Source organism: Chionomys nivalis, chromosome 25 (assembly GCF_950005125.1).
Source record: "Chionomys nivalis chromosome 25, mChiNiv1.1, whole genome shotgun sequence".
NCBI classification, from domain to species: Eukaryota; Metazoa; Chordata; class Mammalia; order Rodentia; family Cricetidae; genus Chionomys; species Chionomys nivalis.
Genome location: NC_080110.1, coordinates 2,133,568 through 2,159,560, shown reverse-complemented (window position 1 = coordinate 2,159,560; position 25,993 = coordinate 2,133,568). Strand labels below are relative to the sequence as shown.

The window sequence follows — 25,993 nt, the reverse complement described above, 5'->3', positions numbered from 1 at the left end:
ATAAGCCAGGCACAAAAAGATACTCATTGTCTGATTCTATTTATACACGGTCCCTAGAGTAGATAAATTCATCGAAACAGAAAGCAGAATGGAAGTGATTGCCGGGGGGCTGGGGGAAAGAGAAGCAAGGAGCCAGGACGTAATGGGTGTGGAGGGAGGTGCAGGTGCAGGGGAGGACTGTGGTCCTCAGCTGGGTGCTGGGGTGCTTCCTGCCTCTGTGCTGGACACCCAAGTACAGTAGGTTTTAAGTTACATTACGCATATTTTGCCGCCATCAAAATAGAATTAACCCCAAGGTCACTGTGAATGACAAGCTCACTTGATGGGAGAGGAGGCAGCAGCTGGTTGGTTTTTAAGTGCTAAGAAAGGAAGCTCATGACTAGGCTCCTTAGGAATGTCTGCCAGTCCCTTGTAGTGTCTTAGAGGAAGTGCCCTGCACTCAAAGATCAGAGGCTTAGGAGTCACAGGAATAGGGACTGAACTTTGACCTTGTCCTTACTAGGTAATCACTGGTTAAGTACCACCATGCCACTCAGCTTGTCTATCCGAAAAGTGGACTCAGAACTCTTGCCTATAGAGTTAACAAAAGGACTATAGACTGTAAGTTACAGGCATCTCCATTAACAGCTGGAGGCCGACTCAACAGAAAGCCCTAGGAACCACTGCCCAACTCAGAGCACGAGATAAGATTTCCACCCATGTATGAGAGAGGCCGGTCCACTGTGGGAGGCTACATCACAAGATGGGAAGAAGCTGATGTACTCTAGTTCCAAGCCCAGCTCTGTCCCTTTCTAGTCCTGGGGCATGCCAGTCAGTCTAGCTACTCCTCCCTGGTCCTTGCCCCAGCATCATCAGCATCACCTCAGAGCATCTTAGAAAGCAGACTCCCGGGTCCTTCCCCGGGGCAGGAAAGTAGAAAGCTACATTGTAACAAGATCCCCTCCTGAGCCTGGGACTCTTTATCTGTAAAATGTGACGGATGCTCACACCATGGTCTACCAGGAAGGGCTGTTGAGAAAGCAAATTAGGAGACACGTGGCAAGTGCAAAGCCCAGCTCTACCACATAGCAGGCTTTCAGTAATGGAGTTGTGACACTCTACCTCTGTGAGTCTCAGCTGTCTCTGCTAGGACACGGATCTGCAGCAGCAGTAACCAGAGCTGAGAAAATGGCAGTCAGTGGGGAAGAAATAGGAGCATCGCTGAGAGCCTGGCACTGTCTAGGAGCCTGACATAAACCTCTGCAGACGGCTCTCACAACAGCCCTCAGAGAAAGGTCTCATGGTTATTTCCTCTTGGCAGATGAAGAAACTGAGGCAAGGGGCTTGCCTGAGGAGTCTACCCAGAGCCATCCTGGCCATTAAACTCTGTGTCAAGGGGAGTTATTGTTCACAGGAAATGGACTTCCCTTGACTCCAGGAGGATAGTAATTCCACGCAGGAAGACACAGTCCATCGCTCCTTTCCGGTCTCAGGGTTAATTACTGTGACTTTACCCAGGACAGCCACTGTCCTGTGCAGTTGCAAGGAACAATGAGCAGGAAGGAGTGGACTGGTTTTCGTCTTCAGAGGATTTATGCTCACATGGTCTTGAGACCAAATATGCCCAACCAGGAGCAATCTGGAAACTCTTAACAGAGGGTGTGGCAAGGGTCACACTGCAAAGGATCCTAATGCCCAGCCAATGTCACTTGGCTGTATACACATCTCTAGTGTCCTGAATGGCTGCTCTGCATACAGTGACTCCATCAGCCTTGTCACTGGCACTTGGAGATCATCTCCCAGGGACAGCTATCTGCAAGTCAACAGCGCTCTACATAAGAGGATATGAAAGGACCCTTGGGTGACCTTCCTTCAGAGGGCAAATCTTGGGGTTGACAGGAAAGAGTAGAACCTGGGGTGAGGTGAGCAATGATTTGTAGCCAGTCTTATTCCTGACTGACTATAGGAACCTCCCTGTCCATCAAAATGAGGCAGGCAGTTCCACCCCAGCAAGGGTTTTCACAAGATCTGGCCCAGGGCTCTGGCCTCCAGCAGTTCAGTGAAGTTCCCTTTTCTCTGCAAGCTCCATCCATCAGACCCTTCTCCCCAGTCTTCAGAACTGAGACCTGTCACCACTTTCTCCACAAAGCCCTCTGCTCCATCTGGCTAGACAGACACACCTCTTCCTGTTTAGCATGTCCAGATGGCAGGGGAGCATCTGGCCTGCCAAGGGATAAGAACTTTCTGGAGGAAGAACCCCTAAAGAACAGACAGACAAAGAGGAGTAGGAAGGGCATTCTGGACAGAGGGAACAATATGTTCCAAGGTCAGGAAGTCAGACAAGGCTCCATAGATTTGAGGAGTCCAAGAGCAATGTAAAGGAGTCTTCCCGGACAACCTCTCTGAACAGAACCACCAGCTCCATCCACACCCTGACCTGATTTCCTTCGCTGGACATCTGCATCGTGCATTCCTCTGTTTATTGCTCTCGGCCCCAACTGAAATCCCCAGTCCTCTCGGGGAACCGACTTACCTTCTTTGCCTTCTTAACATCTGTTGGCTCATTATCACTACCAGTAAAGACTGCCACACTCTGAGCTCTGAGACAAAAGGAACCTGGCTATCTGACTCAGCATTAAATTCCCCAACACCCAGCACAGGACTAAAGATAAAGTGTTGGAGACTTGGTAAGTATCTTATGAACAAAGAAATATTGCCCATAGCAGATATTCAGTTCCCAAAGGAACAAATGAATGACTGCAGGCCGCGGAGGCACACTGCGATATAAACATGCCACACACATACATGTGTGCACACACGTGTGAACGAACTAGTTAATGCAAGAATACGCAGTTCTCACACTCGTCTAACCAAAGCCGAGATCCACCATCCCTAGCCTCATCTTGCTAAGCTGCCAAGACTCCTATCTCATCTTGTCCCTGCCAATCAAAGTTTCTTTTCTGAGCTCCAGCAGCCAAGCTTTCATTGTCACAGGGGGCAGCGGATCATCTCCCCTCCGCTCCTCTACCCTGAGCTCAGCAGATTCCCAGCCCTCTCGGAGGAGGTCAGCTGACCTGGGCAGGCGCCTGGCCCTCTTCCGGGGAGGCACTTTTTACCGGAGCCTTCGATGGGAATTGTCAGCATTCCATTCTCCCAGAGAGTGGGATGTGAATCTGGCCTGTTTTTATTAATTGCAAATTAATGCTAGGCTGGGTGCTATTTTCGGCCGTGCTTCTACGGAGAATGGAATGCGATCCGAAAGACTGCATCGCGCTCATTCCTTCTGCCGCTGGACTGCAGGAGTATTTTTAGAAACCGCACCCTCTTGCTGTGGTCAGATAAATAATTCCCCAAGCCAGATGTGCTCTGTGTGCATTGTCCTCAGGCAAAGGGAAGAGGAACAGGACACAGCTCACACCAATCACACCAAAATCACAGCAACATCTAACAAGTTTAAACCAGAAGCCTCTTTAGGGGCTTCCTGGGCTGCTACCCTGCTTTCTTAAACACAGGAGATGTGGACCGACAATGTGACGATGCCCCCGCCCCCCCCCCCACACACACTCTTATGAAGACCTTGCTGCTCACATCTGGTGGGTTGGTTGGTATTACATTTGTGCCCATAGTGCCCCTAGGCCCCGGCAGCGATGGCCCCCTTATCCGCACAGAGGCCAGCTTGTGGCCATGTGTCTGACTGCTTCTGTCAGCAAGTGTCCTTTCTAAACACACGTCTGCAAAACGCTGAGTCAGGAAGAATGGGGTCCTGTACAGCCGGAAGACAGATCAACACCAGCTGAAACACATTCTTAAGAACCCTTGGAAGTGGGTGTGAGAAGATGAAAAGGGTTTGCCTGGCAGTCAGACATGTGAGTTCCAACCTAACTCCTGTGCCCCCAAATCAAACAGTTCTAACTGCCAACATATGCCGGGCACCACGGAACGCCCTAGGAGAACAAAGACACAACAAACTGATTCATGGTCCGATCTCAGGCACATGCTTAGACGTTCTGGGTAGGAAAACAACCCCCAACAAGTTTTTTCAAGTAGAATAACAGGTCTTTGTGGAATTCTTGGAAACAATGGAGAAAACAGTAACGGATTTTTAAAGGGAAAGTTTTTCTTTGTTGGGCGGGGTGCGCGCGCACGCTGTGCATGCGAGCGTGCATGCGTGCGTGCGTGCATGCGTGTATGTACCCAGTTTGGGAAATGCCAGGCGCAGGAGCAGAGATTCCTATTAGGAAAAGGGCAAAGAGAAATACAGGACCAAACTTGAATTTTGTAAAGTACTGTGTGTGCGACTTGGCTACAAAAGCATAGGATCCCAGGTTGAAAACCTGATCCCCAGGAGCAGCTCGCCGTGAAGCCACTGCTCCGTGGCGTTTGCAAAGGGAATTTCTTCCAGGCTGCTGCCCCTCTGTCCCCTACACAATTACTTCCTGAATTCTAGCCATTCTTCTCCTCTACTAGGGAATTAGATGACTCCACAGGAAGCTATGCGCTTATCACTTCTGGGACTACACCACGGGACCAAGAGGTCACACTGAACTACAGAACCCAATCCCCAGGCGAGAGGCTCACATTCCAGACCTTGTAAAGACTACATTTAGTTCCGAGGGCTCTGGGCGACAGGTGGCAGAAGAATCTGGACAGAAACTCACTGAGATCAATGGATGGTACAAACCCCATAGAAGGCAAGGCTCCAAATGGGCAGCAGGACCCAGCCACCACTCCCCTGGAACCACTTGTCCCAGCAGCTGGCTTTCCTTACCATGCTTCCTCCAGGGACCAGTCATTCACAAAGCTCTCTGGATAGACAGAGTTAAAAGTGCTGTCTCATTTGTCTATACTTTTAGATACAATCTTCACATTTGTTACCAATGCCTACAATTGGCCCACAGAAACGCTAAGGAAAACTCACTGGAGATAATGAACAAATCAACCCTAGAGACAGAGCTAGCCTACCTACTTCACAGGGGAAATCTAAGATCAATGGGTGAGAAATTTACCCCAAATCCTACCATCAGTAAGAAGCGAAGCTGCAGCACAAACCTAGGCTTCCCAACTCCAGAGCCCAGACTCATTTGTACACAGTGATTTCAACAGTGGTGGCACACGCCTTTAATGCCAGCACTTGGTAGGCAGAGGCAGGCAGATCTCTGTGAATTCGAGGCCAGCCTGGTCAACAAGAGCTATTTACAGGACAGGCTCCAAAGCTACAGAGAATCCCTGTCTCAAAAAACAAACAAACAAACAAACAAATCTTAGCATAGAGAGAGAATACCTTGGAAAGGTCCCTGGAGCAAGGCTGCAGCTGTTACTACCACCTATTTTGTGACTGTAGAAACTGGATTCTGTGGTTTCCCATTGTCAAGGAGCTAGGAAGCCCCATAGCCTATAGGCTGCCCCCCTTTCAATATTGGGGTCTGAAGCAGAGCTTCATACATGATCAGCAAGTGCTCCACCACCAAAATATAGCCCCAACCTATAATTGTTTAACTTGATAGTTAGTGTTCCTTCTAGAATAATCCAGAAACTTGCTGGAAAGGAAAAGAGAGACTTTGAGATTTCACTTCCTGTTCCTAGGGAGAATGACTTCAACCAATTGTTTTCATCAGACTCTATGGATGGCACAGAAATATGTGACTGAAGCCAACTCTTCTGTTGAGCGAGGATGTCATGGGAATGTGTCCTTCAGGACTGTCAAAGGACCCTGGTGGCTGACTGTCATGTTCTACAAGCAGAGTCCAAACTCCAAAGCAGCTCCATTCTTCCAAGCAAGGATATGGTTCTATCATACGGCCATCAACAAGACAGCAGCAGCAACAACAGAAGAGGAAGATGTCAGATTGTCCCTACGCCTTTTCTGGTGACCAGGGCTGAGCCATTCACGTCACAAGTGTCCAACCGGAGAGGGCTCCTGCAGGGCCGGGAGTGCTGAGGCCATTTCATAATGAAACCCATACAGCGAGCTCCGTTTATTTTGAAATGATGTTTGCTTATTTTGCAGGACATCCAGACTGCTCCCCAGGAGGCTCTTCAACCCTGGAGAGCTTTCTCCAGCTCCAGTGGCAGCCAGAAAAAAAGTTAACTCCACCACTCATCCACCCCCCCTTTTTTTTCTTAGAACAGGGTTTCTCTGTGTAGCTTTGGAGCCTGTCTTGGCACTTGCTCTGCAGACCAGGCTGGCCTTGAAGTCAGAGATCCGCCTGCCTCTGCTTTCCGAATGCTGGGATTAAAGATGTGTGCCACCATCACCCGGCTTACCCTTTCTTTTCTGAAGACTGATTTCTAATTATGTGTATGTACACGTGTCTGGCATGCAGACCTATGCACATGTGAGTGCACGTGTCCACAGAAGCCGGAAGAGGGCGTACGATCCTCTGGAGCTGGGATTACAGGTGTTTGGGAGCAGCCCAATGTGGGTGCTATGAACTAAACTCAGGTTCTCTAGAAGAGCAGCAAGTGTTCTTAATTGGGGGGGCCATCTCTCCAGACCCCAAGTCAATCTTTCTGAATAAATACTACCACCATTGTACCTAGCTCTCAGTCCCATAGTTGGCTCATAAGTGAGAGAAAGATGAGGGGTAGGAAGTCACAGAGACGTGAGCCGGGAAAGGCTGCTAAAGTGGGTGTGAGCTGTTTGCCTGTACCTTAGCCCTGACCCTCAGCACTTGGGGAGGGGAGGGAGGAAGGGCCCTTTTGTCATATTTTGTCATATCACAGCTGCATAGGGATAAGGACCTGGGCTGTCAACCTTTACACACCAACCACTGTTATCTGGACCTGTTATCTAACCTGTCTATGCCTCGGTTTCCCGATGTGTATGTGAGTTATAAAATAAAAACTGCCCATCTCATAAGCTGTCTGAAAGAGGGACTTATGAGAATCTTAAGTAAATGGGAACTTAAATACATACATACACAATACATACATGCATGCATACATAGGAAATGCATATGTTACTGAAATACATAGGAAATACGTATGTCACTGAAATACATAGGAAATATGTATGTTACTGAACTACATAGGAAATATGTATTTTACTGAACTACATAGGAAATATATATGTTACTGAACTACATAGGAAATACGTATGTTACTGAACTACATAGGAAATATGTATGTTACTGAACTACATAGGAAATATGTATGTTACTGAACTACATAGGAAATATATATGTTACTGAACTACATAGGAAATATGTATGTTACTGAACTACATAGGAAATATGTATTTTACTGAACTACATAGGAAATATATATGTTACTGAACTACATAGGAAATACGTATGTTACTGAACTACATAGGAAATACGTATGTTACTGAACTACATAGGAAATAAGTATGTCACTGAACTACATAGGAAATATGTATGTTACTTTTGTGATAAGAATTCCAGATTGTGCACTTCCTGCTGGCAGGGACTGTGTCCCTTGCTGTCCTAGCAGGGAAAAGAGAGTCTGGTAGGTTGTAGATTCCTTAGTGCCTGCTGGCTGAATTAAATCCTTTGAATGAGCGCTGGGAGTCTTTCCCAGAGCCTGCCTGCCAGCAGAGGGAGTGGCTGCCTGAGATCCAGGCCTAGGGGAAGCCACACCCACCCGCCACACCCACCTGCCATAGCCGGGCCTTGTCTGAGCTTTACCTTAATATTGCAGTTATCATCCAGGAGTATATTCTCCAGCTTCAAGTCCCGGTGGACCACACCATTCTGCAATAAGAAAACAGGAGAGAGCTGAACAGGAGCGGGTGAGATGACAGACGGCAGGAGAACTCAGGGGAGGCGGGGCAGAGGGGACAATCTGACAGACAAGAGAATCGCACCCTCCCTGGTGGTCTCCACCGCCATCCTTCAGGCCTGCTCCCGCCGTCAGGACGCTCCCCAGACAGCGCCCAGCGACAGGAGCGCATTACTCACTAGCTGTGTGGTTAAAGGAAAAATGACTGGAATCCATTCTCCCCCAGAGCCTGTAAATCAGCAGGGGGATGCTTTGTGGGAATGTAATTCCGCTGTACGAAAGCAATATAATCCCAGGCAATGCAGACCCTGTCTGAGATGGGATCCAGGGGGAGCAGCAGACATCTCAGCTGGGGACACGGAGCCTAGGGCTCCAGGGACAGCCTGCCTGCAAGTCTGTCTGCCTGCCTGCCTGCATCCCTCATGCTGGAGAAAGGCCTGACCCAAGCTCCCGAACTTTGTCTGGAATACTTCCGAAGCAGCCAGCCGGAAAGACTTGGAAGTCCCTCTCGCCACTCTGCAGGACACGGGACTGATGAAAGGGAAGAGGTGGTTGCGGGCCAAAGAGACCAGAGCCACTGGGGGCTGTCATGCCATGTACCCTTTTCATTCAGGAGAGCTCTGACCAGTCTAGAAGCTGAACTTTGGAGCAGCCAGCCAGTTTAAGGGGTAGAGGACACCAGAGGGCTGAGGGCAGGGCTCTGCCCAGCAGCCATGCTTCGTCTGCGTAAGTCTCCCAGGGATGGGGGTCAGGGAGAGCAGTGAACTGGAAGAAATGCCTGGGGCTGTGTGGATGCGGTGGGGAAATGGGCTCCCAACCAATGGCTTCCTCAGAGGAGGCTGCTTTGTTGAGCAAACTGACGGGCATGGCTACTGTCAGTTCTCTGTGGTGTGTGTGTGTGTGTGTGTGTGTGTGTGTGTGTGTGTGAGAGAGAGAGAGAGAGAGAGAGAGAGAGAGAGAGAGAGAGAGAGAGAGCACACTTCTAATATCTCCACAATCCCTGACTGCAGAGAGCCAGCATGCATTCCTGCTACTGCTTTTGCTAATCTGAGCTCTGAGGAAGTGAATGAAAAAAACAAGTCTCCTGGAGAAGAGACACAGAGAACAGGGATGCTGGTTCTCTTTAATGAAATACCCAGAGAAGTCTGGTTCACACGGCCACATTCCTGGCTGACATAAGAAGATGGAATGAGTCTAAGAAAGTCCCATTCAGACACAATCCGCACATTCACACGCTTCGGATAACGGAAGTACAGCCTGTGGTGCTTTCCAATGTCACTTGAGGATACGTCTGATCACGAGTGTCTCTCGTGTCCACAGAGGTCAACCAACAGTTGGGGGAGACAGGCAGATCCTGAGGGCTCACTAGCAAGTCAGTCTAGCCGAACCAGCAAGCTCCATCCTAAGGGAGAGACCCTGTCTCTGACACTCAGCTGGGAAGTAACTGAGGAGGACACCTGACATTGACCTCTGACCTCTATGCACACATGCACAAATGAACACACCTGTGTGTGTGCGCGCACGCACACGCACACACACACACACACACACACACACACACGGGATTTGAATAGGGGGATTTTTCTCCACACATGGTGCAATGAACTAACAAGACCTTTATGATACTAAGCGTGTCATGAGGTGTCTGAAGGCCACCGCAGCCCGAGTGGCAAGCCCCTCCATACCTTGTGACAGTGATGCACAGCGGACACGATCTGCCTGAAGAAGTGTCTGGTCTCCCTCTCGCTGAGCCGTCTCCGCTCGCTGATGTAATCATAGAGCTCTCCTTTGCTGGCGTATTCCATGATGATCACAATCTTATCTTTGTTCTCAAACACTGTGGGGAAGGGAAGGTAAACAAACACTGTCACCCAGAAGGATTAATCGGGACTGCAGAGAGGGAGCAAGGGAGACCCGTGGAGACTGACCCAGATGGGGGTTGGGGGTGTCACAAATCTGTACATCCAACATTAGGAGGACTTGGGACAATGGCCGCTTCCCTCTGTCCCTGGACAAACTTTGTACGGTTGAGAGAAACATACCTGGTTCTTTTCAGCAGAACACACTCCCATAAACAAGATCATTTCTCCCCAGTCCCCTCCCACCCCTGCTCGGTCCTCTGTGGAGAGGACAGAGGAGAATTAACAGGACTGTGGAGACGGCTCTGTAGGTAAAGTATTTGCTGCCCAGATGGGAGCTCAGAGCCCTAGAAACCAAGAAAAAGCCAAATATGATAGTGTGACGTGTCTGTGACACCAGTGCCCCTATGCGGGGGAATGGGAGGTGGAGCCACAAGAGTCCTGCAAAGTACGAGTGGAAAGAAGCCGATGAGGCCTATGGAGGTTGGATTTCTGAGATCAAGTGTAGATCCACCCAAGGAGGAGGCTTCCTAAAGCAATGAGCAGAACCAACTTAGCTCTGGCTCCTGGCAAGAGTAAGGAGTCACGAAGCCAACCCTGGAATGCAGTCAAGACCCCTGCAGTCCTGACTGCCTTCTGAAGAGGGTGTCCCTGCCTCCAGCCCAAGGCCCTTCTTACCCAACCTCCACCTACCACGGGTGCCTTTTTCCACCATGGTTGTCAAGGCTCTCTCCAGCTGTTCTGAACAAACTCAGGGCTCCAGACAGATACCCAAGGCCAACCCAGGGGCAGAAGAGAAAAGGCCAAGGAGAAGAGGAGGCTCTAGATCCTCAACCCTGCTTCAGCCAGTCACTCCTCTGTCCCCGGAGTCTCTCGGGCTTTCTTGTAAGATGTCTTTAGGGTGAAGACACGCTTAAGTGCAAGAGTCTTGACGTGCATCCTTCCGAGAAGATACAGAGGGTTCAGACCCTCCCTCTGCCCACCTTGTCCGCTTCAACTGTTCCCAGCTCACCTCTGTGGGCAACAATTCAGAGCTGCTCCTTACATTTCTGACATTTACACACGAGCTGCTGCTCCCTCCCTCCCCTCTCCCCCTGCCCCCATCCCGTCCCTATCCTGGCCAGGGATTCATGCATCAAGACTTTACTCATATTTATCTGTGCATCATATGCCTTCTGCCTCTTACACACTGGCCCACACTTGCTCATGGCAACTTCCTGGTTACATATGCATTTTCCTCTGCCCGGACTCTGAGCTTGACCTGAGAGAGCTAAAACCTAGGATTTTTGTCCTTCTGGCTGTGGAACTCTAGAAAATTGCTGGCCTTCTCTGTGCTTCTGTTACACCAAATGTAACAGGTGAGTGGAATTAGAATGCATTTCTTAAATGGTAGATGCTTAAAATAAAGCCTGTATGTCCAGTACTCAATAACACTGGCTGTTATTGTTTATTTTAATATTACTGAACCCCAGCACCTGGCATCAACATACACACACACACACACACACACACACACATGCAATGAGCAACTGAGTTGAACTGGAACCTGCCTAAAGCCTTGGATCCCTGTCCTTCCAAACCTTGTCACCAGCTGCTAGATGGTCACCCGCCCTGCCAGTTCCTTTTTGGCTCCTTCCAATCCAGCCAACCCTCTCTGATAAAATGAAGGGGAAGGAGGTAGGAAGCTGGGAAAGGAAAGGGTACAGCCAGATAACACTGGCTGCCCCGTGTCTGCTGGCCTCTCTGGACCCAGCCACTTTGGCTCCTACCAGGACTCCAGCCTGGAGTGCAGTCTTCAGTAACCATAAATTCTGGGAAGCGGGGAAGGTGGCCTCGAGGTATGTGTTTTTAGCTGATGAAGGAAGCAACAGGCTTCCATTTTTTTTTTTTTAAAGGCAGGGAGAAGGAAGAAAAAAGTTAATTGCTTTGACACATAAAATACACAGGAACCTCACATCTCAGACTCAGGAGCATCCCTAAAGGAGGTTGGGACTGTCATCTGAAGAACAGGCGGCACATCTCCCACAGACAGGACTACCCCAGAAGTGAACCCTCCCTTTTCAACTGCATACTTCAACATAGCTCAGTGTGACATATTGTTCACTAAGCAACTTCTGCTGGCATGGCCTGATGGCATGACCTCTAAAATACACACGCCAGGTCCCTCCACCTCTGTCACCCCACCACAAGTCCACCCTCTGGCTTCTAATCCTTCTTTGTCACCCCACTGCCAAAGGGGCCGAGAAGCAGAACACCAGTATGGCTGTGCTTCCTGGAGCACAGACCCTGGAAGGTGATTCAACAGATGAAACATTTGGAAAAAGCTCAGATGTGGGCTTGGCTGCCCTTGAACAGCAGGTTCTTATCTTAGGTTCTGCAGGTGAACCAGGGCATCTCCCTGGTCCTACTCACATCCAGAGGAAGGGCTTTGAACCCAGTCTAGGAAACATGGGATGCATGTGATGGATCTGAATGAGACCGCCCACCCCCTTGTTGTTACAGGCAGTCGGCAGGGCCATGGGATTCCCCTCGTAGCTAGGCCGGGCTATGGGACATCATCTGCAGCCTCTATAGGATGCAGGCCACGTTTATAGTCAAGGCTCGAACAGCACATTCGATGAGCTAAATGCCAAAGAGAATTCTGCATTTGGAGAGCATAATGACTCTGTCAAGAAGGCTGCAGAAGGCTCTTGGGTTCTTTCTTAACTACAACACCAAGTACCGTAGGCCTATTGTGTGCCAGCCCTGTGCTAAGAGGCATTTTGTGTGAATGGCGTCATTTGGGTGTGGCCCTTTAAATGTCTTAGTTTACAGAGGGGAGCACCTGGTAGAGCAAGGCTCAGAACAATCACCATGACTACAGAAGTGGGGCCAGGACAGGACGGTGCAATCGGCCTGCAGGCTCCAAGCATGGCCTCTGCTACCATCCAGACACACCAGTCCTTCTGCCTGACTCTCATGAAGCAACGACACTGAGAGAATTTGGGGGGCAGGATCGGAGAGCTGACTCAGCACTGTGTCTCGGTCCCCCTTGAAGAACCCTCTCACCCATCTTTTGGGCAACAGCTATTTTTTTTCCAGAACAACCCAGTTCTCACAACAGCTAAGGGTGAGGTCTTGGGAACTGGCACTGAGGGATGGCCAGCTCTTGCACCCAAGACCTGAGACTCCTTACCCACAGCGAAGGTCACTCTGGGAGAGGTGAGAGGAATTCTCGTGACCATTCTTCTTACAAAATGCGCCATTCCCCTTGGGCACTCTTACAACTGGTTATTTATAAGCCCAGAAATCTTGTCTGTGTTTATGTTATTAGTCACTAAAGCAAAAGCTTATTTTCCATCAGTTGGGAAGGGTTTCCTTTCTGAAAAATGAAAGCCTGTGTCTCTTGGCCAGACAGTTTTCACCCAGAAGCGTGGTAGCTCCGAAATGGTAAGGAAAACAGCGGCCCTTGGCATGACAGGCCTACCAGGAAACTGCAGGCCCTGAATAGAAACTTAGCTCAGCTTGAGTCAGCCTGCAGCATTGTGCCAGGACCCTGAGGTGCCCAGCCTGGGTTTCAATAAGGCAACAAAGCAGCATAAAGCACCTACTATGGGGATGGCAGTGGGGATAATTAAAGAAGATGTTACCAAGTCAAGAGAGGGAGATGACAGGCTTGCTGGAAAACAGCATGAGAAAAGCAGCAAACAGAAGTGTTAGCAGGGCCCAGGGAACGAGGAGCAAGAAGAGGACTATGCATGAAATATTGAGGCAACGCCATGAGAAACTCCCAGGCAGCCAAGAAGGTGAGTAAACATCGTAAGGCAGCAGAAAAGAGAGAAAGGAAGGCCAGAGGAGTCTCGGGAATCCTGGACTTTTGAGACAGTTCAAAACTCACTTCCTGCCAGACAGTGACCTCGCCTTCCCACACAATGTGTCCCCTCTCTTCATCAGTGACGGCACGCCACGCACTCAGCACAGACTGGTCACAAAGATCCCGCAAAACTGGTGCAAGGGGCCAGGAGCTTGGGACCAAAGGGATGGCTTCTGTGGATTTTAGAATAAATACATTTAACTATTGAGCTGTCTCTCCAGCCCAACTGGGAGCACGCCTGCACGCCCCACGTCTTCTGATGCATATCCGTATGCACTGTTGTTGGAGATGGTTTTACTACGACTCTCCCTCCATGCATTCATTCTTCCGGCTGCGCTCAACACTTTCTCCTTCACGGAGTCCATCTCACGGCTTTTTCTGGACATACTTGATCAGCCTTTGAAGTTGCTGTCTGAGCATTCTGCTATGTGTTAAAGCCACTAAAACAAGACAAGGCGTGGCCTTTGCCTTTGAGGAGAAGTGTCCTACTTGGAAATGAACAGAGTCTACCAAATAATCCATGAGCCAAACTGGATGGCTCATACTTTTCGTATCTAGAGGACCAGAGGGAAGGACCAGTGGTGTAAATCTGAACGGGTCTGAAAAGGTTCCTAGAGAAGAATACGCATGGAACCCAACCGGCCCAAGGACGAGGGTTTGCTTTAATCAGATGCTATCCGTATTGTTTGGGCACAGACTACCCAGACACTTCCCCTTTCTTCTACCTGTGTCTTGCTTCTTCCCAAAAACCAACCTGGATTACTTTCCTTGTTTTTTGTTTATTTCTATTTTGGGGTGGTGTGTGTGTGGTGGGGGGAACAGACTGGTTGTTATAGTAACAGCTGTTCCTTCACATTCAACCTGAATTTTATCAGACATTCACTCTGACAGTCCACGTCCTCCGACTTCTGATTGCCTGGCTTTCACAACTGCGTTAATTAATTCCTACGGCTTCTAACGATTCCCTTCTGCTGCCCCCAAGGTTAATAACACAACTTGTACAGCTTGAGAAAGTGTGTAACATAAAAACAACATGCTGGCCCCGGAGAAACACCGAGGAGTCAGGTGACCCCGGAATGTTTAACCAACCACTGGCCATTTCTGAACCAAATACACTAGGCCTTCTAGCAGGAGAGTGAAGTGGGGATCAGTTTACAGGATCCTCTGGGTGGTGGCAGATGGTTCTGGAAAACGAAAAATTTTCTCCCTGTGGAGATGGAGGAGAGCTTGATTCATGTGGACTCTCCAGGGAGGAAGACTGGTTTGCCGGTTTTAAGGAAAAGGAACAGGGTTAGGATGGACTGGCCAGCATTCTCTCCATGGTTGGTTTGGATTCTATGTGCCCAGGGTACCTCTCACACAAGACAGAGACACTGTTTTTATTGATGTTCTCAAACGGACAGAAGTACTTTCCACTCCCACAGGACTCACTTTGATTAAAGACAAGGAAGATTCTCACGGAAACCCCTAGCCTGCTTTTTTTTGAAATTTCAGAAACACAAGAATATCTTCTTGAAAGAGCTGGCTCCCGCCTAATTAATTAGTTATCATTACAAGATTAATTCTTCAAAAGCGCATGCCCAAAAACCAAACTGCAAACACCTCAAGGGCTCACGGTTTCACGAAACAGTCTGGGATGTCTGGGAGCCTCCCCCTCCCCCCCCCCCAATCGAGGGTGAGAAAATTCAGCTGCACTAATAGCTCCCATTGTCAAGGGGGTGGTCAGAGCTGAATCACAGGCAGGCACTTCCCAGTTTGGACAATGGAAGGCTTTCTGGTTCACACGTGTCTTACAATACACCAGCGCTCATTCTGGCTGCTGGCTGGAATGCTGGAGAGAAGCCATACCCAGGCTGTCCACCCGCTGCCAGAGGTAGACTTCGGGGGACCCAGAAGAAAGGAGATGAAAATGTAATGGGTGTAGAGGGGTACGGGTATATTCCTGACTCTCAGGACCCTGGGGAGGGAGGCTAGTCGGGGTCATAGAGACCTAATCTCAAAAGGTCGAACAACTGGAAAAAAGCAAGGTATGGGGACTGTCTGGGGAAGAGGAGACACTGAAGGCTCCCTAAGAATTTTGTCCCTATGCCAGGGTTACAAATGCTGTGGGGGCCCAATAACAAATTCTAGGAGATCAAAGAACAAGGCTAGGATAAAGAAGAGAGGTCTCAAGGGTGCTAGCCTGAACTAGACCCAGCCTCCTGGTGGTGGTGGTGGTGGCGGGGTGTGTGTGTGTGTGTGTGTGTGTGTGTGTGAGAGAGAGAGAGAGAGAGAGAGAGAGAGAGAGAGAGAGAGAGAGAGAGGACAGCGATGAAGACAGTAACTCACTTGTGCAGACAACAGACTGCTATGAACCCCTGCAAAATTAAGTCCAGTTCTCTCTTTCTCCCCTCTGTCTCTCTCTGTAAGATTTCTATTATAAGATATATGCATGTCTATGTACAGATAGGAGTTTGCTCGTGTAAGAGCGTAACAGACTCCCTGGAGTTGGAGTGACAGACTACAAGCTACTTGATGTGCATCGTTGGCTGGGAAATGCTCCCAAAGACGGACCCATGTCTCTATACCCAGCAAAACTGTCCTAACCAGGGTCTCTATTTCCATTCCTGATGCTACTCAGTGGACAGCCATCACCATCCAGTGAGGTCGCTACCACAGAGGTTACTGCATGAGGTGTGTCAGAACTGATGGAGCGGTTGGGGAGAAGCATATGAGTCCCCAAACAAACCAACCCGGACAGAAGTCATAGGTCACCCAATCGTCCTTCAGTAGCCACATAAAAGGCCACTCTTCGGGGTCCCCATGAGCCTTCCTTCCTAAATGCACGCTGTTGATGGTCTAAGCAAATGATTAAGCAACCCCAGTTCATCTCAAAAAGCCCTATATTAAACACAATATGGTTTTATTTAGTCTTTAAAAAATTAGCTTCACGTACAAGTGGCATTATTTGAAACACTAGAAAAAAAATTGAATTCCAGGAAACTCAGGAGGGCGAGGCAAGACAAGCAGAGAGAAACGTTAGTTTTTTGTTTGTTTTATTTCTAATCTCCGGCCTCTAGAAAAATGAGTTGGGTGTAATCAAATGAAAATAATACACTTGAAGGTCAAAGAGCTAATTTAACAGGAAGCTCATTTAGAATGTGGTCGTGCTGCCACGCAGCCAAGGCACTCACCCCTATAGCTACAAACAAGAAGAGCCCTCGGGGACTCAGGGACAGCCTGCAAGGCTTTCACTGGGAACTTGGGAGGCTGGCAGTGGAGGGTGGATTAAATAAAGACCCAGCAATTTGCCGTGAGTTTGAAAGAGTAAGCCTAAGCCTAGCACGCTGCTTTGCCAAGTTCAACAAAGGGTTTCATGGGACCCCTGAGGAGGACAGCATCCAAATGGCTTATGAAGTCAACCCAAGACTAAAGGTGTCAACCACCGCTCTTTGGTGACTGTGGCCAGAATGTGCTCTCTGACTCATTGACGACACATGGTTAGAACAACACAGGCTTCAAGAGGTTATCGTCCTCTTGGTCACAAGAATCACGCCACATTTCCCAGCCTGACAGATTCAATCAGAAGCCTTGGGGCCGAGGCGCAGACATTAGTGTCACAAATGCTATAGAAGGGAGTGTCCATGTGTACCTAATATGCCTACAAGGGACCTGGTTAATATGGTTAATTTGGGTACTGTGCTGGTACCCAGCACCCACACCAATAAGCATCTGGCATCTCACTTATCTTCAGATATCATATACATAATAATCAGGATAGAGACAGCTCGCTGGGTAAAGTGTTTGCCATATAAGCATGAGGACTGGAGCATGAATTCCCAGAACCGTGTGACAGTCAAATGGGCTGTGTCCCTTCTGGAATCCCAACACACAAGAGAAAGAAATAGGATCTCCCAGAGCAAGATGGCTAAAGAAACAAGCTGTATGAGGGGGTGTTGAGTTCAAGTGAGAGACCCCATCTCAAAATACAAGGTGGAGAACATCAAGGAAGACCAATATCAATCTTGGGACCCTCACACACACACATAGACACATATACATTCACACACAAGTACACTTACACACACATGTGCAAATACTTGTACACTCATGTAATACTCCGACACAAATGCAAACGCATACACACATGCATACATGCTACACATGTGATAAAATAAACAAACAATGCTCTTTAGCATTTGTTAACACATACCCAGCGGTTCTACTCATTTGCACATGTAATCCTACAGCTATACAGAGTATCAAGACATTGTCCCACTGTACAAAGAGCCTGGGCTTCCTAGGGTTTAGACAGCCCTGACTCCCATCGCTCCCACACTTGTCCTACCAGCACAGTACTTGGAACATAAGAGCTCAACACATTTTTGATGAGCAAAGAGTAACTGCACAAATGAACGGTACAGGATCAACTCCACCATCTCTGCCTCTGTGAGGGCTCAAATCAAGACCTATCCTAAATCAGGACCTGCTTGCCTGTCTTGCCTCTCAAGACCCCTGGATTGTCACACTAGAGCCCACAAAATACAAGGTGCTTCCACCATTAGCAACTGGATTTATGGGACACAGATTCTTCTTCTTCTTTTTTTTTTTTTTTTTTTTTTGGTTTTTTGAGATAGGGTTTCTTTATATAGCCCCAACTGTCCTGAAACTGACTCTGTAGACCAGGCTGGTCTAAAGAAATATCCCCTTCCGGAAGGGTTTACCATAATGTCACGTAGCACAGACATCTTTTATGAAGCATATTTGGGGCTGGGAGATGGCCTACTTCGCAGAGTACTTACCGCACTCTGGTGCTCACGACTCAAACCAAGTGATCAAGAAAGAAACTCTATCAATAATTAGCATCCACCTGCACATACTCATGGGCATGTACTCATGAACAGTATACACACGCGCGCGCGCGCACACACACACACACACACACACACACACACGGGTGGGGCGGTGATGGTTTTGCCATGTAGAAAAACCTGGGAAGAGAACAGTAACAAGATTTTGGAGATGAGGCTAGTCTGAGGGTTTGTCTGTGGGAGCTTGCCTTCGTTACATTAGTGGGCAGGCAGATTGTCCACCATGGGCGGCGCCATTCTTTGTGCTTTGGGTCCTGGACTGTATAAGGGAAGCAAGAGAGCTGATCACAAGCAGTTGTTCAACCTTCCATTCCCTCTCTTCTCTTGACTATGGGTATGAGCAGCTGCTTTAAGTGTCTACCATAATCTCCTGGCAACAAGGGAGAGGGAAAGGGTGATAAATAATATGAAAACCTATGTTAATTTGCTTTCTAGAAAGATGGGAGGAACTTTTCACGGACAGCAACTCCATCCAAGTGCTTTGTGGTAGGAATCCACAGGTCACTTGAGAACACAAGCTCCTACATCTTCTCAAGGTGTAGGCTCGCAAGGCAGCGCAGGAGATTGACATGCTGATCAAGAGAGGTGCATGTCTGCTTCACCGCTTCCTTCTTTAAGTTTAAAAATAATGTTGTAAACATTCTTACTAAAGAGATTGATCATAGGTAACGAATACCAAAATAAATCTTTCTCTGTGTTACAGGAAACCAGAAATCCCTTTACCTAAGATAAAAGAAATGCAAGGACCACCCACCCCCAGCACATCCCTATACAAAGAGCCAATAAAGAGATGCAATCAGATACAGCCAGGAAGAGCGATATCCAGAACCCCAGAAGGCACACCAGTGACAGCCCAGACCACATCTCCCCCAGGACCACCCTCCCTTTTTGCTTTCAAATGCCATACATATGTACTCCTGCCAGATGGGACACTGGAATTCTCAAGCCTTGCGCTGTTCAATAAAGATGCTACTCTCCAGAGGGCTTGTAGATGGGGTTTCCTGGGCTTTCAAAGGGGAAGTGGGGGTGAGACAACCTGCCTTTGATGTCTGAACTCAGTCCTGAAATCAGAACCACAGACAAAATCTGTTTTTATCTTTTCCATTCTAGGAAACCAAGTTGAAAGCTCCTATACTTCCTTTTTTTCTGCTGTTTTTCCATATTGTCAATTGCCTCCCTGCTGAAAGAATGGAATTCCTTTGAGTAGGAAGTGGGGTCCACCCCCTGAGATGCTGCCTGAGATTTCTCTTCGCTCCTGATTAGGTTACCTGGGCATCCTCCATTAGAAAGGCCAGGCCTCTTCTCTTATCCACTTAGCAATAGAAGCCAGCAGTGGTTTTTCTCTACACAGAGTTAACAAATTTGAGGAGAAATCATTTTCATCAGAGGGTCAACAGGACAGTTTACCCCAGAGTCTGCTTCTGGAAAGACATGCTTGGAAGGAATCAAGTTTCAGATCTGGTAAACAGTAGAATGTATTAGGTGAAGCCACCACTCGTGGGCCTGAGGGTACACAGCTTAGAAAACACTTGCCCCGTGAGCCGACAGGTGTGGGATACAGGCTTCTTCTCAAAAGGCATGGGCAGAGACCACATCTACTATACCCACACAGCTGGCATTGGTGCTATCAGATATAGAAGACAGCCCTCTGTGAAGCCAGAATTCTCTGTATCTCACAGGGACGATACTAGCCCTCAACGAGGGTCCCCGCAGGCCACCATAGGCCCTATGTACTGGGTCAGTGTCACCGGCTGAATTCAAAAGCTGAACCCTATAATCACTAAGAGGTACAACTTTAGGAAACGAATTTTGTCTCTAAGCCAAAATGTCCATATTAAGTTATCAGCTACAAGGGCTAAATGAGGCAAATACATATGTATCTCCTAACACAGGGCTCACGTCCACTGCACTCTGTCTTGTAAAATATAAACTATAATGTAATACGTAATATACTAATCTAAGTTACACACATTTTCTGATAAGGTTGGTGAATGGCTTGACTCACAAGCACGGGGACCTTCTTTCTAACCCAGAACCCACATGAAGAGCTGGATCGGGGGCTGCATGTGTGTAAATCCATGAGTTGGTGAGAGGGGAAGCAGAGACCGGCAGCTCCTGGGGCTCACTGACCAGCTAGTCCAGCCTATGTGGTGAAGGGCCAGGCCAATGAGACCCTCTTGCAAACAAAAGGTGAAGGGCACCTGAGGAACAATGTGCAGGTTGTCCTCTGAACTCCACATGTATGTACACACACACACACACACACACACAGAATGATTCTAAGGGCTGAACCCCAAGTTTGTCTGACCTCAAAACTCAAGCCCTTCTCTGATTGCCTAAAACCTTCTCTCAAGGTACAGGTGGGGCCCGAGCTCCCTCCTAAGGCCATGCTAGCGATCAGTCCTAGTCACCAAAAGGACTTTACTTCACATGGGTAGCCGTCTTTGAAGTTATAATGCAGATTCTTCCAGAATCTTCCAGGAGGGATAGACCATGACCTGTGCAACCTTGGCAGCAGAATATTCATCTTGGACTTTCCCTTTGGGAGGACAATGGTTTCCTGTCCCCCACTGGTCCTGTCTGATGCTGACCTGAAGGCAGTTTCTCCAGGGCCGAATGTCAGTTACTGCAGGTGGCCCTCCTAAATAAGAACGCTGAGAAGCCCACGCTGGGTGCAGACTCTGATTACACTGTCAGGCCACGCAACCCAGAAACAGCCATGTTCACATATCACAGGCTCATCCTATCCATACCACACAGGGCAGCGCTTGGGTTTCCATGGTAACAGACCCACGCAGAGCAAACCCCTCAAAAAGTAAATAAATTCACCCTGGCCCACATTCGTGTATCTACCCACTTCCAACATCCATAAACCATAAACCCCTCCTTCAAGTTTAGATTTATTTTTGAAAGTGGTTTTCCTTTTCTTTTTCCCTAACTTTTCCCTCCAAAAAACCTTTCAGGATCAGCCAGGATGCCCCATGTTTGCATGGAGTTTTCGAGCACTGCAGCTTCTGTGGTCCCCACTATATGCTGCTTAACTACATAAATACTTAAAAAAGAAAACACACACACAACCAAACAACCCCTGAGACTGAGAAAAAGCAGAAATGTATTCCCAATGCTGACTTCTAGCAGAGAAGTAACAGGAAGAAAAGATGGAGACAGATGAAGGACAGTCAAAAATCTGGGGATGCCATCTTGCTCCCTTTACCTGATACATTTTTGTGGATCCAAAATGAAAAGGAAGTTCACTTTCTAAGAAAGTTCATTTTTTTCTGACTTAACCACATATTTAAAAAATAATCTGGGGAGACCAGGGTGATGACAACACACACTTTTAATCCCAGCCTTCAGGAGGCAGAGGCAGGAGGATTTCTATGAGCTTCATTCAAGCTAAGGCTACATAGTGAGATCCTATCTCAAAATATCAATATACATAACTACATGCTTATATATATTAATATATATACATTAAATATATTTAAAATATATTTTAAATAAAATGCACTTTATTTACATATATGTATATGTATGTATGTATTAGGAAAACACTGGACTAAATTATTTTAAAAGTAATTTCCCATAAGAAAATTATCAGAATGGAAATCAATAAAGCTGTGTTTATAACAACCAGAAAATCTGGAGTAACAATTATGTTTGGCAAAAGAAATTCGACTCAATAAATGATGGCATGCCCCTGAATGAAATATTACAAAGCCTTGTAAAATATCTTTATGGGAAGTCTTTATTTGACACAATGATATAAAATGATAAAAGCCAGCAAGAACTGAGCAGTATAATCTAATAAACAAAAAACTGCATATAAAGAGAGAAATGAGTTTTCTTTAAAAAAAAAATAGGTAAGGAATTATTGGTCCAATTGTGAGTGAGGAGAGGAACTGCTTCCTGGCTTTAATGCCTGTGTTTCAGTCACCGCGTGTGGAATGTCTTTACAGGCTATGAAGAGGAGCTGCTGGTCGTGGGGTTTAGACATTCTATTTCCTCCTGTAAAGGACCAGAGCTAAACTGAAGCCCAGCCTTTTACAAGCTTTTCCCTGCCCTGCGCTTTTATGGACACCAGCGACAAGCTGGGCTCCATTGGCACAGTCTCTGAGGTCTTCTTTCTCAGTGCCTCTTCGACCCTCTGCACTCATTTCCAACCCACAGGGGAGGACCTGCAGGACCTCTTCATCCGGACCTGGCCATCGGTTTGTGGAATGACAATGAAGTTGACAACGGACCCACTGTTACTGGTCAACAAGCAAGCAGACTTTTTTTTAAAGCATTCTGGCTTTCAATATGACAGGTTACTTAGCAACAGCCAAAGCGAAGGAACCGGGAAGAGGAAAGAAGGCAGTAGCCAGAGATGATGCGTGCCTCAGATGAGCTGCCCGGCACGTATCTGGTTGCATTCAAGGTAAGCAAGGAAGAGATAATACTTGGCTATTTTTATATCATGAAGCCAAACTATTTGGCTCCTGCCCAGAAGGGCAATTACCTCAAAGTCTCAGCAAGGCCCCTGTGGTATGCGAAATGGTTAGTAGTACAGAAGTAGGGGAAAGAATTACTGACCTTCATAAATACCGATGATATGAGGGTGGTTGAGAGATGACATGATCTCAATTTCTCGTCTGATGTGAACCATGTCTAGTTCATCCTTAATTTTGTCCTTACGGATGGATTTTATAGCAACCTATAAAGTCAGGAAATGAAATGTTACTCAGAGGGCTAAACAGACGCAAACCAGCCGTTGTTGCGGGGAGGGCTGAGTGAAAAAATAAATACAGATGTTGCTTTTTGGCCAAATCTACAACTACACCACAGAGCTCCGGAGCAACCCCCGCCATGCCTTTCCTTTATAACAGCCTGGGGTTTGGGTCTTCTTCACTAAGCAGTGGCTGTTTAACCAGTGATGGAGGAGTTACTTTTATTTAATAAAGAAACTGTCTTGGCCCATTTATTACAGGACTCTTGATCCTTTGGGGATAAAGAGGGGCAAGGGTGAGGGACTTTGCAGGCCAAACATGATGATGGAAGGTGAAATTCTAAGCATTCAGTTTACTGTGAAGCTGTAGTGATGACTTCAAAACAAACAAAATTCACCGTGTGGCCAATCCCATAAAGCCAGTTCACCCTCCAACCCCTTGTTCCAAAGACTGCAACCTAGGCTGTGCCCACACATCTGCTTAGACTGATCCTGCATCCTCCTCCCTTCCAAGGACAGGGTCGATTAAAAAGAACCAGGACAAAGCAAAGGGCATGGCAGCTTCTCTCTGTTTAGCCCCTGTTGATTCCAGAAGCTCCCTGCCAGTGTCTGTGAATCCAAATTTGTAGAGAATGGCCAAGGCCAACACACAGACCACTCAAACATAGGAAAAGACATCGGATGGTAACAGGAGTCTAACAAGGAGAAATGCTTGTGCCAACTGATCTGTCTGTTCACCAACAAGTTGACAAAGGTCAGAAACAGGGACCCTACCAACTAAGCCACTGTCACACTATAAGCCTGCTTAGTTCCCCAAATGTGCCCTCCCCTGGCCTCCTTTCCTCATAGGCACACATCCTTCCATGCAAAAGGCTGCTAGCCCAGCCCACCGGGTAATAAGGCATGGTGTTATATGAAAAAGAACGAGCCCACAAGAGAAGCAGCTACAACTAGCCGCAGCTTGACTACCATGGGTGACAGATATCACAGGGGGGTCCCCAGGCCACCACAGCAACTCCTGCCTGGCCCAGCTCCCATTAATTATAAATAGAAACATTCCTTAATGAAAACACTTCAACCTGAGCCTCATCGAGGACTGGGAGTCATTGCTAATGGGTTTGTTCTCTGCTAGCCTCCTGGAAAGCTGGTTGAGACGGCACAGCCCCCCCTGGTAGTTCTCCTTGTACCGGACCCTGTCTAGGATCTGCACTTTGACAGCGCTTTGACACTTGGGCCACAGCCGTGGATAAGGTCTACAGCTGTGGATAAGGTCTATGGCCAAGGATAAGGGCCACGGCCGTGGATAAGGGCTACAGCCGTGGCTCCAGTCCTCAGTCCCCATACTTGGCACATGCTAGACCTGAACAGACATCAGGGAGAAAGACAAAGCAAAGGAGAGCTAGACCCCAGCCTAAAAAGTGGTGGTTAAATCGGGGCCCGTGAGGAGCACCAGCAGTTAAAAGTACTTTGCAGCAAGGCCTGGGGACAGGAGTTCAAGTCCTGTAACCCAGGTTTTGAGAGGAAGGGAGGGAGGAGCGAGCCAAATACCATGGCTCCTGTCTGTCAGTCCAGCACTCCTCCGGTGATAGGGGAGTGAACGCAATGACAATCACCTGCCGGAAAGACCACAGTCAGCTTGCCTGGAGCACACAGTGCAGCAGGAGAAGCAAGACAGCCGCCTTAGAGAACACAGTGGATGGTGAAAAATGTCTCCGGAGAAGTTGTCTCTGACCATCACATGATTGTGATGCACATGATGTGTGCAGGCACACATGTACACACACACACGCACACATGTGCACAAGCACACAGGCACATGCACACACATGCACACACACACACACACAATCACACACATTAAGTATATGAACAAGTAAAACTTTTTCTTTAAAGGGGGCAGACACACTAAATGATGCTGCCTATACTTGCACATGAAGATTATCTCTGGTCTCTCTGACATCCTGTCTCTGTGGGCAATCAAGAATGGTACAGGTATAACACAGGAGATACACAGCTGGGGATCCAATGGAGGCACCACTTTCCTTAGATCCTGGGTGGATCGTGGGTCGGTCTGATTAAATAAAACAGCACAGAGATGAATGCGCCTTCGAACTTCAAGGCCCCTTGTAACCACAGTGCCGGCTCAGAGTTGCACAGGTCCTCTTGATGGCCCCATCAAGTTTCCTCTGCTTATGTCAGATGGAAAACCATAATAGGGAAGCTTTCTCTGGCTGAGTGAGGCCTGTATCCTGGGAGCCGATTCCTGGATGAAACAGACAGTGAACACACACAGGCCCTGGAGAATGTGGGTGGCTGCTGGACCAACTTCCACATTCCTTCCAAGACTAAAGATGGGCCAAGGACAGAAACCACCCCTCTGGCTATGCAGCAAGCTGAGCTTGGCCTCAAGGAAGCTCTATTGTTAAATCACAACAGCGATACATTCCTTCATGTTCCAGGGTCGGAGAAGTAAGGACATTCTAATGCATAAGAAAATGAGCCCTCTGTCTACTCCCTGCAAGGGTCCAACGATAGGCCAGGGGGTCTCATGGTGCCTCTGCCAAGGCAAGGCTTCCAGCTGGGCATGGAAGAAAAGTGTCCACATTCTAATCAAGCCCGACTCAGAGCTGCAGAAACTCAAAGGGCTCCACACTGCTAAAAACCAGGGTGACTGTCCCTGCAACCGAAGCTTCTTTGCGACTGCAGAGCCCCTTCCACTGAAAATGTCAAATGGGGTGTTGGGAAGTTGGGGGAAACAAAAGCTAGAAGCCACTGAAAGCAGCCGAGGCAGACGCTGGGTCCCATGTGGAAATGGCCTTTCCACGGTCAACCAGCCAGTTAACGGCAAACCAAGAAAACAGTCCCAGCGATCCTACAAGTCGGTTTTCAGTGAGCATCTAACGCACAAGACGGGCTGTGTGTGCTGTGGATCCTGGCATCCCCCTCCAACTGGCATGGCCACATCGCTCATCTATACCCGCCCCACTCCGTCTTCTTCTTAACA

At 48.1% G+C, this 25,993-nt stretch overlaps 1 protein-coding gene across 1 annotated transcript in view; it reads right to left on the bottom strand.

The window, feature by feature from the left end:
• Nuak1 (NUAK family kinase 1) overlaps nucleotides 1-25,993 on the bottom strand; it is a 64,443-nt gene that overhangs the window by 12,036 nt on the left and 26,414 nt on the right. Inside the window, exons 2-4 of the mRNA XM_057757822.1 lie at nucleotides 22,857-22,977; nucleotides 9,405-9,556; nucleotides 7,626-7,691 (exon numbers count right to left, since the gene is read on the bottom strand). Coding sequence (XP_057613805.1) covers nucleotides 7,626-7,691; nucleotides 9,405-9,556; nucleotides 22,857-22,977 — 339 coding nt within the window. The remainder of the gene's footprint in view (nucleotides 1-7,625; nucleotides 7,692-9,404; nucleotides 9,557-22,856; nucleotides 22,978-25,993) is intronic.